The sequence below is a fragment of the Sturnira hondurensis genome, unplaced genomic scaffold (assembly GCF_014824575.4).
Source record: "Sturnira hondurensis isolate 20B ecotype Veracruz unplaced genomic scaffold, ASM1482457v3 Scaffold0010428, whole genome shotgun sequence".
Taxonomy (NCBI): Eukaryota; Metazoa; Chordata; class Mammalia; order Chiroptera; family Phyllostomidae; genus Sturnira; species Sturnira hondurensis.
Genome location: NW_028083059.1, coordinates 25,067,178 through 25,083,214, shown reverse-complemented (window position 1 = coordinate 25,083,214; position 16,037 = coordinate 25,067,178). Strand labels below are relative to the sequence as shown.

At 36.8% G+C, this 16,037-nt stretch overlaps 1 protein-coding gene across 3 annotated transcripts; it reads left to right on the top strand.

Moving 5' to 3' along the window:
* Positions 1 to 3,297: 3,297 nt before the first annotated feature.
* On the top strand, positions 3,298 to 14,442 carry NRIP1 (nuclear receptor interacting protein 1). Of its 3 annotated transcripts, XM_037059042.1 has the most exons (3): positions 3,298 to 3,341; positions 7,274 to 7,471; positions 7,564 to 14,442. In XM_037059042.1, the coding sequence occupies exon 3, from the start codon at positions 7,620 to 7,622 to the stop codon at positions 11,055 to 11,057; it is 3,438 nt and encodes a 1,145-aa protein (XP_036914937.1). In that variant the 5' UTR covers positions 3,298 to 3,341; positions 7,274 to 7,471; positions 7,564 to 7,619; the 3' UTR covers positions 11,058 to 14,442. The 3 variants fall into 3 exon arrangements, with proteins under 3 accessions (XP_036914937.1, XP_036914935.1, XP_036914936.1); XM_037059040.1 differs by having other exon boundaries at positions 7,274 to 14,442; XM_037059041.1 differs by lacking the exon at positions 3,298 to 3,341 and adding an exon at positions 6,687 to 6,899 and having other exon boundaries at positions 7,274 to 14,442.
* Positions 14,443 to 16,037: the final 1,595 nt, after the last annotated feature.

Below are 16,037 nucleotides of genomic sequence, written 5' to 3'. Positions count from 1 at the left end.
TAAAAACTTCTCCAGAAAGCGTGCCTCTCAGCCCAGCCCAATCCCCAACCTTACTGGTTAGGACAGTGCTCCTCTCAAATTTCCTGGGCTGGCAGGCTGGTCCGCTGGGGACCACAGAGATTGCAACTGAACACGGCCCCTTGTCCTTGCCACCCTCCTTTCACACCTAGGCAGACAGGTCTCTGCCACCCAGCCCCGCCTAGATGGTGAGGGAGGGAGCTAGCTCTTCCAAGGATCCCACAGCTGGCCCAATGCTCCACTGCGTGCTGGGCTCTCTATGAGTCCCCTGTGGCACTGGCTGCAGACAGAAGCCTCTACACCCCTAACGCAGTGGCAGCGGTGGCTCCGAGGCGTTTCGGGCTGGCCGAGGGCAGCCGGCCCTGCTGCTACCGCTTTTGTCTTTACTCACAGGTGCCAGGGTCCTGATGAGTCCTCTGTGGCAGACGCCCCTGTTGCTGGGCCCCAACTGCTGTGGCAGCCACGGCTCCGAGGTCTTTACACGCCGGCCAATGGCTGCCATCCCACCGCTGCCGCTGCCCTTGACTTTACTCAGGGTTGCCGGGCTCCCGATGAGTTCTCCGTGGTAGACACTGCTGTCGCTGGGCACAGATGGAAGGAAGCCTCTGGGCTCCGACCATTTCGGCAGCCCTGGCTCAAAGGTCTTTATGGGACGGCCAGTGGATGCCGCTGGCCTGGCTGCCTCCGTCCTTACTCGCGTCCCTGAGACCCCAACGACCTGTAGCTGTCTGGTTCGTCACTATCTCTGGTCTCTTATTTTCATAAATGCTGGGGAATTGTTGGTTGGGGAATTGATTGCACTGTTCTTAAGTAAATCTGCCAGGATTTTCTCCCAGGGGTACGAGAACTGGAGTCGCACCATCCTACTCCACCACCATTTTCCTCCAACTATTACCCTTTAAAAGCCAATAGGAAGCGCTAGTCACTTTAATGAGCTATTGGAAGAACTATATACCTACTGTTTGTTTTATATTTAAACATTTTTGTCACACCACGTGCTACCAAAATAATGTGTTAATCATAATTTTATGTTTCTTCAGAGATATTGTTTCTCCAAGAACAGTAGAAAAGCAGTGAACAGACATTAACTTTAATGCTAAATAAATACCATGCGTATTTTTATCATGTAATAATTCTCTCCCTGTATTTTTAGAACTATAGTTAGAGTTAATTTTATTTTGCAATTTGCAACACAGCATCCAGGAAAGTACTGCATTTTTGGAATAGAAATTGTTTGGCAGTTAGGTTCTTTCTCTAGCTCCTTCGATTCTGTCAGCCTTTTTAATTTAAAATTTCCAACTTTTTCAGTTTAATTTTGATTTAAAATTAATTTTTAAATAAATTGTAGAGACAGAGGTAAATAGATGGTGGATTTTATTGAGTCTGATTCATATACCTAAGTCTTCTGATGATAATTCAGAACAAAGAAGCTCTTATTAATTCTTTGTATCAGCTATAGGGGATATTTGTGTCTGTTGCCAAGAAATTATTTCACCTCTCTACTGAATTTATCTGTTATTAGGGATCCTAAATCCTTACTATTGCATTTTACTTAGTACATAGCCATTGTGAGGTAAGCAAAAGATTCAGTTTGGATATAAGCTCATATTTAGCTTATAAATAAACATCTTTTTGAAATTTGATGACTTCATTGAAGAAAAGAGTATAGATAAATAACTTTTGGAGATTGCACGGGTAAAGGGTATAGCTATTTCAAAATCACTTCATTCCCCTAGAATTCACCAAAAAGGTTATAAAGCATATTGGTCATGTCTGTTTCTACAACTTTTTGACAGCATATCATTTTTTGGGTGAAAATATATGTCATTTTTATCAACTACAATTTGAAAAGTCAATTGGAATCATAGAAATGAAACTTTAAATTTGAAGAGGTCTTGGATAGACCTCTCTCCAGGGATGCATATGCCCTTGTTTTGGACACAGTCGGTGAAGCACTCGTCCCAGTGAGTCCCTTTTAATGGGAGTGGGAGGGACAGTGTTTCACTCCTGTGGAAGTGGCTGACAGCAGTTAAAGCTGATGGACCTGGAAGTTAGAAGCAAATTTGGCCTTGGGCAAAAATGTGTAAGTCCCTCAGGTTGCAATAGAGAGTCTGGGCCTCTGTTTTACTGCCATGTCAGTAGTTTCTGTCACCAGTGTCTGAAGACCATTTTTGTCTAAAATGCCAGCTCCTGGGAGAGGGCAGGAAGCTCTTTAAGGTCTAATTGTAAATGTCGAGGCCCTCGCTTGAACAGAATGTTTTTAAATAAATTTATTTTCTTAGCACCCATCAAACTGTACAACCACATATCTATCTTTTGATAAAGATAATACTACCAAGAAAGTTATTTTCAAAGGGCATACAATGGTTTGCTAACTTCTTTTTCAAGGATAGAAAATTATCTGATAAATGAAATTTCAGGCCTACTTTTTTACTATGCGCTTATTATTTCCTGCTGTGAAATGGCAACAATTGTTTCTTTCATTCTTTTTCTTTTTTTCAAAAACATGTAATTTATGACAAGGATTTACTGCAGTCTCTGGTTTTCAATGAAAGCCCTAGAACCTGTATCTGAAATGTTATTTTTCTTTTCTTATTCTGTGAAATTAAGTATTGGGATTTATTAACTGTTCATTGGTCCTTGGAAAGTTGATCTTACCTATTTGGATAAAATTGTTGTTATATCTTCTTGATAAATTGTTCTTGAGTTTTCGTTTGCTGTTCAACTTTTAAAACTTTCTTTCAAAGTCTCACCGTAGAGAACGTTGAGAGTTCTCTCAATGATGTCTCTGGATTTGAATTGCCTAAATAAAAGGATCATTAATTAGGACTTTGTACTAAAATATTTCTTCTAATCTTTCATAAAACATCTTAATGTTTTTCTTACCCGTTGTATCAAAAGCATCTCCTAAACAATCCATACTGTTTGATAGGAAGTATTCTTGAATGCCACAATTAAAAGCTGTTCAGTTACTTCTGCATTTTGAGGAGCCTGAGCCAAGAATCCCAAGAATCATTAACACAGCATTGCAGAAATACCTTGAAACTAAATACTGATATAGGTATTACTTGATAATGCAGAAGAAATTGGAGTAGATTTCATGGAAACAATCACAAAACATGACATATTCATTAGACATAATTTAAATAGCATACTAAGTGACTTTTTGTACAATGTGCTCTTAGTGGAGAATTTGATTGCAAGTAAGATACTGGATTTTTTCCTTAAAAACATTATTTATCTTTATTTCCTTTTCTCATTAGGTCAACCAAAAGTAGTCTCACATATAAGAATCCTACTAGAGGCATTCTTCATTTACCCAGGTAAAATCTTATTACTTGGACTTATTTTAAAAAGTGTTTTAAAATGCAGCAAACATTTCCTTTGCTGAATAAAACATTTTCAAATACATGGCAATGGAAATAGTTTAACTACTTGAGAGAATCAATATAACATTTGCTTGGAAACTATTCATTTGTGAAATATTTATAACTGTCTTATTGATTAAAGCTCTGAAGAAAGTTTCAGCTTCAACATAATTTCATATTTTTTAGGTATTTAAAAAAATGTAGCTTTTTAAAAACTTCTATGTGAATTCAAGCATTTGACTAGATATTTCATTAAACTAGTCTTTGCATTGCAATTTGGATCTTTCCTAAAATCTGTCAATGTATATGGTCAAGATTCCATGGAATTCTTTCATAGTTTAGTTTGATTTTATTAATTTAAAAATAATTCTGCCTGGCCATTAGAGTAATTTTTTTTTTTTTTTACTACATGCTAGTGGACCAGTAAAATCTCAATGATCTAAAATCAGAGAAGTATTTTTATGTTTATAAACAATTTTAAATTAATAAAAGGAAGATCAGTTTATAACTTTAACACTATAAAAGTAGTTGAGCGTGAATTTTATTAAATTGTCGTGGAATGCATTAACCTTCAAAATACTATCTAGGTTCTTGGGACCCAGTTTTAGTTTTATTTTTAGTTTTGTTTTAAAAATAAGGACTATATTACATGATTTGTGTTCTTTTTTTTTTTAGTTTTAATGAGTGTGTTTTAATAGAAAAAATATTGTATCTTGCTATTAGCATATATTTTAAATCTTTTATAAACCAAAGATACATTATGGAATCTTAGCAATCTTACTATTCCTCTATCTTTAAGCATTTTGTCATTTAATCTTGGGAATTAATTTATTTCCAACTGTGTCAAATAAAGACTAAAATAGTAAGTCAACAGGAAAATTTGGAAGTGCCTTGAAGGATGGTGCAAAAGTGAAATAAGTTAATCATTATTGGTTTTCTTATTGTGTAGCCTATTAATACTGTCTCATCTTTCAAGAAACAAATTTTTAATGTTCAGTGAAGAAATTTACCTTTACTTTGCCTGTCATATCCACCAACCTAATGTTTGAAAAAAAGGTATTAATACAGTTTATTTTAGTTTCTAAATGAAATATTTTCTTCTAAAATCCCGTGAGTTGCAAAATTGATAAGGTGTTCATTTGAATTTTTTACTCTTTTTTCCCTGCCCCATCCTTATTTTTACTTTCTTTAGTCACACTTACCCTGCATAAACCAAATGTTTTGAATAATTCCGTTCCCTTTACACAGAAGTAATTTAACGAGTATATTCTGTACAAGTAGAGTCTATGAAGAACAAAGAGAATGTTGAGAATCTTTAAATAGACAAGTACACGAACTCTAGTAAAGTTCTTGTTGAAGTTAGGGACAAGCCACTGGGTCCACTGACAGGCCAGTGAATCACATTATTTATAAATATTTTAGATATAAATATATTCCTTGCAAGTTTAAAGTTGCCTAATTCTTTTTTTATTTGATGTTAACTTCAACATATTGTGTTTTGTGTAATATGATTGCTACTGAAGCAATATTTACCACATTACATCATTGTAGTACAATATTGTCTGAATTCATTATACGGTGCAATAGATCTCTGTGGCTTCTTTACTACTGGTTACAAGTTTGTACCCTTAAACACTGTCAGTCATATCTCCTCATCCCTTTTCCCCTTGTAACCTCATTTTATTCTCAATGGGTTTTTTTACAGGTTGACTTTTTTAGATTCTTCAAGTCATGCTATATAGTACTTCCCTGTCTCTCACTTGCCTCACTTAGCATAATATGCTCAGGGGTTATCTGTGTTTCCCATTTCCCGTAGCTGAATAATAATCTCATTACATATTACATCTTTTTTATCTCTTTACCGGTAGATGGGCATTTGGGTTGTTTCTGTATCCTGACCGTTGTCAATAATAATAGCAGTCAAAATGGACTGCTGCAGTTACTATAGGTGTGCATTTTAGATTGGGTACAGAAGAAGCCAACTCCTTAAAAGTGTTAACATTCGGATTTTTTAACTGAATATACTCAAGTAGTGTTAAAAACATCTGGTGACATTCTGAAGTAATTTGTTTATAAAATCAAGCAAGCGAACTGTATGTTGGCGATTGAAGATAATGTGGTTGTCTTTTTACTGAAAGGAAATAAGTCAGGCTAATCCTAACTTAAAAGTAAACGGTTGCAATATTAAGAAGTATATTTAATAGGCAGTAGTAATACTTTACATTCTTAATACCCTAATATCTGTTAAGTCCCAATGCACTGTATGTATCCAAGTATTATACCTCCTTTTTTTCTGAATTTCTCAGTTAAAGTCTGTGCTATCAAAATGAAAAGGCAACACTTGGAAAATGTGTAAGAAGGGTTGTTATGATTTCTTACCCTTTCGTTGCTCAATGGATAGAAAAGGAAGTTAACTAAAGAAATTGGGCTCAGTTTCCTGAAGTTTTCAGTTGTGTTGGGGCTTGGATCTTTCCTGAGGGTCTGAGTAAATTTAGGCCTCAGCTTAGTCTCAGAATTACTGCTTTCTTAGGCGCTGGGTTTTCCGCCCAACTGGTGGCAGGGGTTGCTACATTGTGGCACCTGGAGCAGTCTCTCAAGAGAGACTCCTAGGAGTTTGGTTTACAGATTTTCCTGTTAAAAAAAAGGTTTCTAGGAGAAGCTCTTTTTCTCTCTGCTACCTGTGTTGGTGCTGTTTATAGGATTTCTTCAAAGAAATCAATGAAAAATAACCACCGTGACTTAGACAAAATTTTCTGGAAGCAATTATTCATCTTCCCTTCAACTTTATTCTGACTTGTTTCTTGCTACTTTTCCACAGGATGGTGTGCTGGCTTTGTGTAGAGTCATAGTTATATGTGTATACATTATAGTCACCGTGCTCTCTAAACTAAAAATTAGTGCAAGTACCCTAAAACAGGTTTTTAAATTGTTTTTTATTTAAAGATTTTTAAAATCACAGATAATATTTTAATTTATAATGCTTAATTGATATAGACTCACGAGAAAAGAAATGGCATGGGTGGGGAGAAGAGTATTTTGTATTAGAAACATCTTACAAAATTAGGGTTACAATCTGTCTCCTTGCGTCTGGCAGGAATGGACCTCACATTAAAATTTCTACATAGAGCACATAAATAAAGATTTAAAAATTGACACATTAAACCTTTGATAGATCTGAATGTGTACATAAATAATCATTCTCTGCTGTTTTTAATGTCATGGTAAAAAGTGGGCTAATATTATGATTATATATAAATGTTTATGAATATGACTAAGACTGTCAACACTGCAAAGACCTACAAAATAATCTTATAGTTGTTAGTGATTTTTATTTCTTTGAAAACAGAAATTCTGAAAATTAATTAATGGAATATCTGATGTTTGGAGGATAATGTTAGAAGTGAGTCGGTTCTGTAGGCCTCAGCCCAGCATCAGACCCATCAGATGAGTCCCTGTCATGTGCATCTCTTTCCCAGTACCTGCCCTTCTGCCTTTGTTCCTTCCTAAGCTCAGGTAATGTAAGGAAGCTAAATCCAGCTCCCTTATAGAGCTGTATTGCTATAAAGTAGACTTAGTATGCACATTACTTTGCAGAAGTGTGCTTATGAAAATTCAAAAACTCGGTGGCCTTTGAAGACAGTTATGTAATATTAAAGTATTTAATTAATTTGATCATTTTTTAGTAATATGATTTAATTCATAGCATTTCCAGTAGAGATTTCTAATTTAATAGGAGTGGCAATAATTATGAAAGAAATGACAAATGCATTTATATATATTCTACATATGTATATACATAAAAATACAAGTACTAATTTTTGCTTATAGCTATCATAGTACAATTCTAATTCTACACCCTCCTTAACTTTTTTGTTTTTATTTTTTAGAACACTGATAATTGCATTCACTGAGGAACAGAAGATGAAAAAGAAGAATCAGGCTATTCACTAAGGATTAAATCTGCTTGATGCTGCACACCTGTGTGTTAAGGGCTTCTGCTGCTTCTTGCTTAGAAGTTGATCATCTCTGTGGTCAGACTGCATTGGAGTTTGCCTCTTATCTTGTCATTGCCAGAAGAAATCCTGGTCAGAATGGAATAGTACATCACTTTTTTAATTACTATGGAAAATGATAAACTGACCCTCGTTTATTAAAGTTATATCTCTCTTGCCCACAGAAAACCATTCTTTAAAGTGAATAGAAACCTAGCCCTTGTGAACACTTCTATTGAACATGACTCATGGAGAAGAGCTTGGCTCTGATGTGCACCAGGATTCTATTGTTTTAACTTACCTAGAAGGATTACTAATGCATCAGGCAGCAGAAGGGTCAGGTACTGCCGTCGACAAAAAGTCTGCTGAGCCCAATGAAGAAGATCAGAACTTTAACATTTCCGGTAATGCCTATCCTACCTGTCACAGTAATGGTCCAGTTCTCAACACACATACATATCAGGGGTCTGGCATGCTGCATCTCAAAAAAGCCCGACTCTTGCAGTCTTCTGAGGACTGGAATGCAGCAAAGCGGAAAAGGCTGTCTGATTCCATCGTAAATTTGAACGTAAAGAAGGAAGCTTTGCTGGCTGGCATGGTTGACAATGTACCTAAAGGCAAACAGGATAGCACATTACTAGCCTCTCTGCTGCAGTCATTCAGCTCCAGGCTGCAGACTGTTGCTCTGTCACAACAAATTAGGCAGAGCCTCAAGGAACAAGGATATGCCCTCAGTCATGATTCTTTAAAGGTAGAGAAAGATTTAAGGTGCTACGGTGTTGCATCAAGTCACTTAAAAACTTTGTTGAAGAAAAGTAAAGCTAAAGATCAAAAGCCTGATACCAATCTTCCTGACGTAACTAAAAGCCTCATCAGAGATAGGTTTGTGGAGTCACCTCATCATGTTGGACAAAGTGGAGCAAAGGTCATGAGTGAACCCTTATCGTGTGCTGCAAGATTACAGGCTGTTGCAAGCATGGTGGAAAAACGGGCTAGTCCTGCCCCTTCACCCAAACCTAGTGTTGCCTGTAGTCAGTTAGCATTACTCCTTTCAAGCGAAGCCCATTTACAGCAGTATTCTCGGGAACATGCTTTAAAAACACAAAGTGCAAATCAAGTGGCAAGTGAAAGGCTTGCTGCTATGGCCAGGTTACAGGAAAATGGCCAGAAGGATGTCAGCAGTTTCCAGTTCTCAAAAGGAATGTCAGGCCATCTTAATGGTCAAGCAAGAACATCATCAAGCAAATTAATGGCTAGCAAAAGTACATTTCAGAATCCAATGGTTACTGTTCCTTCTTCCCCCAAAAATGCAAGCTATAAGAACTCACAGGAAAGAAACAACATAAAACAAGCTGCTAGTAATAGCTTGCTTTTACATCTTCTTAAAAGCCAGACCATACCTAAGCCAATGAATGGACACAGGCACAGCGAGAGAGGAAGCATATTTGAGGATAGTAGTACGCCTACAACTATTGATGAGTATTCAGATAACAACCCCAGTTTCACAGATGACAGCAGTGGTGATGAAAGTTCTTATTCCAGCTGTGTTCCCATAGACTTGTCTTGCAAACACAGAATTGATAAACCAGAACCAGACCCGCCTGTTTCTCTGGATAACTTAACTCAATCCTTGCTGAACACTTGGGATCCAAAAGTCCCCGAAGTAGATATCAAAGATCAAGATACCTCAAAGAATTCTAAGCTAAATTCACACCAGAAAGTAACACTTCTTCAGTTGCTACTTGGCCATAAGAATGAAGAAAATATAGAAAGAAACAACAGCCCTCAGGAAGTACAGAGTGATGTGACGAAGTTTGGTAAACAGACTTATGCGAGGACATCTGTAATAGAAAGCCCCAGTACACACAGGACTACTCCAGTGAGCACTCCTCCGTTACTTGCATCCACCAAAGCAGAGTCTCCCATCAATCTCTCCCAGCACTCTCTGGTCATCAAATGGAATTCCTCACCATATGCCTGCAGCACTCAGTCCGAAAAGCCAACAAATGCCACATCTAACCACTTGATGGACCTCACAAAAAGCAAAGAATCACAGGAAGAGAAACCAGTCCAAAATGATAGTGCACAAAACTCTGCGGCTTTCAGTGCGAGTAAACTGTTACAGAATTTAGCGCAGTGTGGGGTGCAGTCTTCCACGTCAGGAGAAGAGCAGAGACATAGTAAACAGCTCAGCGTGAATACAGATAAACCCGTTGGTATGATTGATAGATTCAGTAGCCCTCTGCTCTCAAATAAAACAAGTGCAGTTGAAGAAAATAAAGCCTTCAGTTGTCAAGCAACAGGTTCTGAACCAAGACTTTCTGGTTCTGAAATAGAAAACCTTCTTGAAAGGCGCACTGTTCTTCAGTTGCTCCTGGGAAACTCCAACAAGGGGAAGAGTGAAAAAAAAGAGAAAATTCCTTTAAGAGATGAAAGTACTCAGGAACATACAGATAGAGCTTTAAGTGAACAAATATTGATGGTAAAAATAAAATCTGAGCCTTGCGATGACTTACATATTCATAATACGAATGTGCACTTGAGCCATGATGCTAAGGGTGCCCCATTCTTAGGCATGGCTCCTCCCATGCAGAGAAGCACAGCTGCCTTACCAGCTTCCGAGGACTTTAAATCGGAGCCCATTTCACCTCAGGATTTTTCTTTCTCAAAGAATGGTCTGTTAAGTCGGTTGCTGAGACAGAATCAAGATAGTTACCCAGCAGATGATCTGGACAGCAGTCACAGGAACAGTGAGATGACACTCTTAGAATCTAAGAATCTTTGCATGGTCCCTAAAAAAAGGAAGCTTTACACTGAGCCATTAGAAAACTCATTTAAAAAGCTGAAAAATAACAGTGGCCCAGAGCTACTGTATGGATCCTTGGTTGGCCAGCAAGAGCTGAAATTTGGCAGAAATGATCTGGAATTTAAATACCCTGCCAGTCATGGTTCAGCCGCTGAGAATGGACCTAGGAGTTGGGCCAGAGAAAGCAAAAGCTTCAACGTTCTGAAACAGCTGCTTCTCTCCGAAAATTGTGTTAGAGATCTGTCCCAGCACAGGAGTAACTCTGTCGTCGAGAGTAAAAAGAAAGGACACAAAAGTAATGTGACCAATAGCAAACCTGACTTGAACATTTCTTCTGTAAATGGACTGATGTACAGTTCTGCTCAGCCCAACAGTTGCGCGGAGAACAGGACATTTCCGTACCCAGGAGTAGTAAAAACTCCCGTGAGTCCTCCTTTTCCTGAGCACGTGGGCTGTGCAGGGTCTAGACCAGAGTCTGGGCTTTTGAATGGGTGTTCCATGCCCAGTGACAAGGGACCCATTAAGTGGGTTATTGCAGATGTGGACAAGAGTGAGTATGAGAAAGACTCTCCAAGACTAACCAAAACTAACCCAATACTGTATTACATGCTCCAGAAAGGAGGCAATTCTGTTACCAGTCGAGAAACACAGGACAGGGACATTTGGAGGGAGCCTTCATCTGTTGAAAGTGTCCCACAGATTACAATCAAAGAAGAGTTACTTCCTACTGCAGAAACTAAAGCTGCTTTCTTCAATTTAAGAAGCCCTTATAATAGCCATATGGGAAATAATGCCTCTTGCCCACACAGCACAAATGGAGAAGTTTATGGACTTCTGGGAAATATGCTAACAATAAAAAAAGAATCAGAATAAAATTTACCTGATACCAGTTTTGGATTTTTAAAAACTAAGTAGTATGAACTTGAGATCTGTATAAATAAGAGCATGATTTGAGAAAAGCATGGTATAACAAACTTTTTTCATTTTGAAAAGTATTGGTTACTGGTGATGTTTAAATTTGCATACTGCTTTTTGCTTTATGTTAGATGTCATGAGGAAACAACTGAACTAGCAGTTGGTTGTTGAACACTTCTGTATGCATCAGATGACAACTGTGAGTAGCCTATTAATGAAATTCTTCATAATCACAGACAGTAGGCATAAATTAAAATGTAAATTTCCATCCATAGTGGATAAATGCATTTTGCTGCCTTCATGAGGGTACTTTATTTTGCTTTCAGAAGTCAGGCTACATAACATTTTCTTTTCAGCCCAAACTGTTAAATAACTCTTTAAAGGACAATTATTGAATAAAAAACCAGTGCTGATTCACTTGTCATTATCAATTCAAAAGTAAATTAGAAAAAAAAATGTGCTTACATTTTTCACTTTTGCTAAATACAAACAAACAATCATTTATTTTTAACTCTTGGAAAGGATTTTGTGGTTCCCGGTGTGTCTTCCCCAGCCCGGTCCTTTGCAATATATATTTCTTTAAACCTTGTACTACTTAGTAAAAATTGATAACAACTGATTGAAGTTTGATAGATCCTTTAAAAAAGGGGGGCAGATTCCCATTTTTGTATTTTAACTACTTTACTAAATTAATATTCCTCCTTTTGCAGAATTTGGAAACTTAACATTTATCTTCAGGTGGTTTCCTGAATAGCTGAAAATTTAAGAAGTTGTTTTTAACAGAAGCAAAATGGCTTTTCTTTGGGCAGTTTCACCATCTCTGGTCCCTGGGTCTTATGGGCAGAGTTTCTTAAAGCTAGACTCAGGCCACCTGCATTAGAACCATCTGGAGTATTTATTTTAAAAATGTGCATTCCTAGGCAGCACTTCAGCCCTACAGAACAAGAATCTTTGCTAAGTGAACCTGCGAGTCTTCCATCTGCATCTGAACGCATTTAAGAAGAATCCCCCTAGGTGTTTCTTCTACACACTGAAGTTTGTGAACCATTGCTTACAACTTTTCACAGAACACAGGACTATAAAAAAGAAAAGAAAACCATTTGATGCCTATATTTTCCCCAGACAGTCACACGTTAACTAAATATTTGCAATATTGTAGTTTGTATATTGTTGTATCTTTGGAAATCGGGTTCAGAGCACTTTTTACGACAAAAAAATTGGGTGGAGGGGAAACTTTCATATCTGGCTCAACAACTCAGGAAAATCTGTGATTTATGTGTTCTAATGAGTAACATCTACTTAATTAGCCTTAGGGAATGGAATAACAGGGCCACTTACCAAACTCAGGTGATTTTAGGATGGTTTAGAAACTTCTCCTGAATACATCCTTAACTTCTATTAAAATCATTATCCTAAGAACAATGTTGACAAACATGGAAACATTTATTTCAAACCCAAGAAAGGCACTAAACTCAGATCAACTAAGAAGAAAAGTACAAAGGGCACATACACATGACGGAATAGAATTCTGCACAGTCACCACACTGATGTGCTTTACAGTAGTGGTTAAAAGTAAGCATTGATGTTGTCTTGGAAGAGTGTAATACATTCTTGAGCCACGTGGGGTTTCGATCTTGAAACAAGTCCGTGTTTTTAAGTTCAGTTTCCACAATCCAGTTCTTTCACCGGATATTTTTGTTTTTAATTGTGAACAGGTTATCAACTGACCTATCAACAATTTATATAATCAGTTATTAATTAGAAGGAATTCTCTTTGAAGTTGTTCTACTTGAAGTTGTTTCTAAGATTTTTATATTAAAAATAGGCAGTATTTCCTAATATGATCTAAATCCCTAAATGATTATTTTTTTCTCAAAATTATTTGTAAATAGTTACTGAACATATTATGAAATAATAGGAGTGAACATTATGCTACATCATGGGGAGATGAAGTCATACTTATTTTGAAATGAAAATCCCACTGGCCAGCGCGCCTGTTCTGCCCCATCCCATACTGACACCGTGGCAGTCATTGTCTACACGATTTCAATAAGCTTTTAAACAAGTCCTTTTTTTCTGCCATTGTGAAATCTGGAGCCGTGGAGGTACGCTAGGGAAAAAATGGGCTTTTAAAAGAGCATGAAATTCAGGTCAGGGAAAAGAACATCAAGGGCCAGCATCACTGTTATTTTGTGTGTGTGTTTCTTTGGTTGGTTACTTGTTTCTGTTGTTAACAGTTAAAGGAAGGAGGATATGTAACGTATGAACACGACCACACAGGATGCTGTTCTCATTTACTGAAGAATGTCCCCAATTTGAGTTGAGGGTAATTTTAAAGAAGAGCAGTGAGAAAAGGCATATACCCATAAATTCACTTCGTTTATGCCTATGTAGGTACAGGGGTACACATACACACATTTTCAAGGACTATTTTAGATACCTAGACAATTTCCTGATGAAGTCATTTGTGAAAGGTACTACAGCTCTCATTAACATCAGTAAGGTAGCATTACCTGTTTATTCTCTGCTGCATCCTACGGAAGAGTAAACTGGTGAGAGTATATATTTTATATATATATATATAAAATATGTATATATATATTGACTTGTTACATGAAGATGTTAAAATCGGTTTTTAAAGGTGATGTAAATAGTGATTTCCTTAATGAGAAATACGTATTTTGTATTGTTCTAATGCAACTGAAAAGACTTTTAATCTCTTTGCTTTCTGTATATTCCATGTATAAGTGTAAATATAATCAGACAGGTTTAAAATGTGTGCATGTATGTATACAGTTGCAAGTCTGGACAAATGTATAGAATAAACCTTTTATTTAAGTTGTGATTACCTGCTGCATGAAAGTGCATGGGGGACCCTGTGCATCTGTGCATTTGGCAAAATGTCTTCAGTCACATCAGATGTTCATCCCGACATGGCAGTATTCCATTTCTGGACATGACTTCTGTGGTTTAAATTTGTGAAAGAATGTGCTTTGAATCCAAGGGTCTTAAAACTTTTTAAAATCAAGTCAACCACTTTTCAACATAAAGAGTTCACACAACTACTTTCATGAATTTTTGAATCCCGTTGGAGCATTATACCAGGAGTGTACCAGTACGCTGGAATACAGGCACATTACCATTCATGGTATGAATTCTGGGGTTTACACAACCAATTTTGATGCGCTCTCAGTATATAATTTGTCATTTTTATTAGAAACTTAATTTCTTCATGTAATGTCATGAAACTGTACATACTGCAGTGTGAATTTTTTGTTTTGTTTTTTAATCTTTTAGTGTTTACCTCCTGCAGTGAATTTGAATAAATGAGAAAAATGCATTATCTCTGGTTTGAAATGACTTATTTTGTGTGTTTTCTCTGAATTTGGATTTTTCATAAACATAAAAGTCTGTGGTCATGAAAATAGCAGTAAGTCTTCCAGGATTCTTTGCTCTTCCCAGAAAAATAAGGGAATAAAAGAGGAAGGTGGCCAGCAAGTTAGTGGACAGTTGGACAGTTGAAGCTCATAGCCAAAAAGACAACCAGCCTATAGTCTGTCCTACCTAGCCTTAATTCTGTTATTCATTATGTAACCAGAATGATCACTGTAGAGTTCAACATCTTATTAGAAGGTTTTAATCCAAGTGGGTGTTAAATTTATTTAAGTTTTCAGTCATTTTTCATTAATGTTTGCACATGTAAAAATACTGTGTATCAAGAATGAGTACTTGAAAATAATGACAATTATGTATACACAAATAATCAAGAGCAATTTATTTTTTAAAAAATTTTGTGAACCAATGGCCTGGGGATTTTATTACAAATGTATTATTAATGATAATTTAGTGTACAAGGAAGGCATCTTTCCAAAGATGAGTTTCTATTTCCTGGAATGAAAATGGGCCTATTGTTATCCAACAGTGAAAATTTTGCAGTCTCTCTCCTAACAGGCTTATAAATACTTTCTAAAAAATACCTAGTAATAGAAGTATGTCCAACTTTTCTACATTATTAAAATGTTGAAATGTTACACCTTGCTGTGTGTGTAAACACCAGAATCAGAGTTCTACAACCATGTTTTATTTGTTGATTTGGTAAAAAAAGTATGACAAATACATCAAGTAATTTATTGTCCAAGAGGGATTTTTAAGAGAACCACCAGTTAGTGATTCCTGACTCTAAGGTTGTGCCAATGGCTTTAATATGGAGGGTCTTCAATATCAAATGAGAATATGATCACCCGTGCTGTGCGAAGTCAACACAGGCTTACTAATGTGGAAATTTCAACAAAGAAAAATTTTGAAAGTTTCGTTCTACCACTGATACCACTAAGTTGTGACCTGTTTGGTTACAGAAAATAGGTCTTAAATGTTACTAGCCATGCCATTTTTAGTTTATTCCATAAACTAAAACATAAACATGCCATTTTTAGTTTATTCCATAAACTAAAACATAAACTCAGGGAAGGATTAACACTAGCACCTTGTAAGGGCTGGTGGGTGGAGGCATCTGCATCACTTAGCATTCATGTATTGCTTTGTTTCTCTAAATGGTTGGTACAGTAATATTTACAGTTTTAAAGATGCCGTCTTCATAGGTAAGTTAGTACCCCTGCTCTGAAGAAGAGAAAAAAAAGCAGAATTAATGTTCTCTTCGGCTGGTAGAGAATAATCGGAACTATTCAAATCCCATTAAATCTCATTAGTTCTGAGGAAATGTTACTGCACTTACAATGCCCTACTTTTAAGGGCCTAAAGTAAATATATAAACCTTTCCAACAATGACCCCAAATTTTAAAGAGTGTATTTCTGCAGTCAGAAGAGGGTATTTGAGTCATTCCTGTCTTTTTACAGCTTTTTGATTGACACAAAGACTTGGAGAAGCTTCTATTTCCCAGTCTGCTTTTACCGGTCCTCCTCGGGACATGCTCTCCTCCA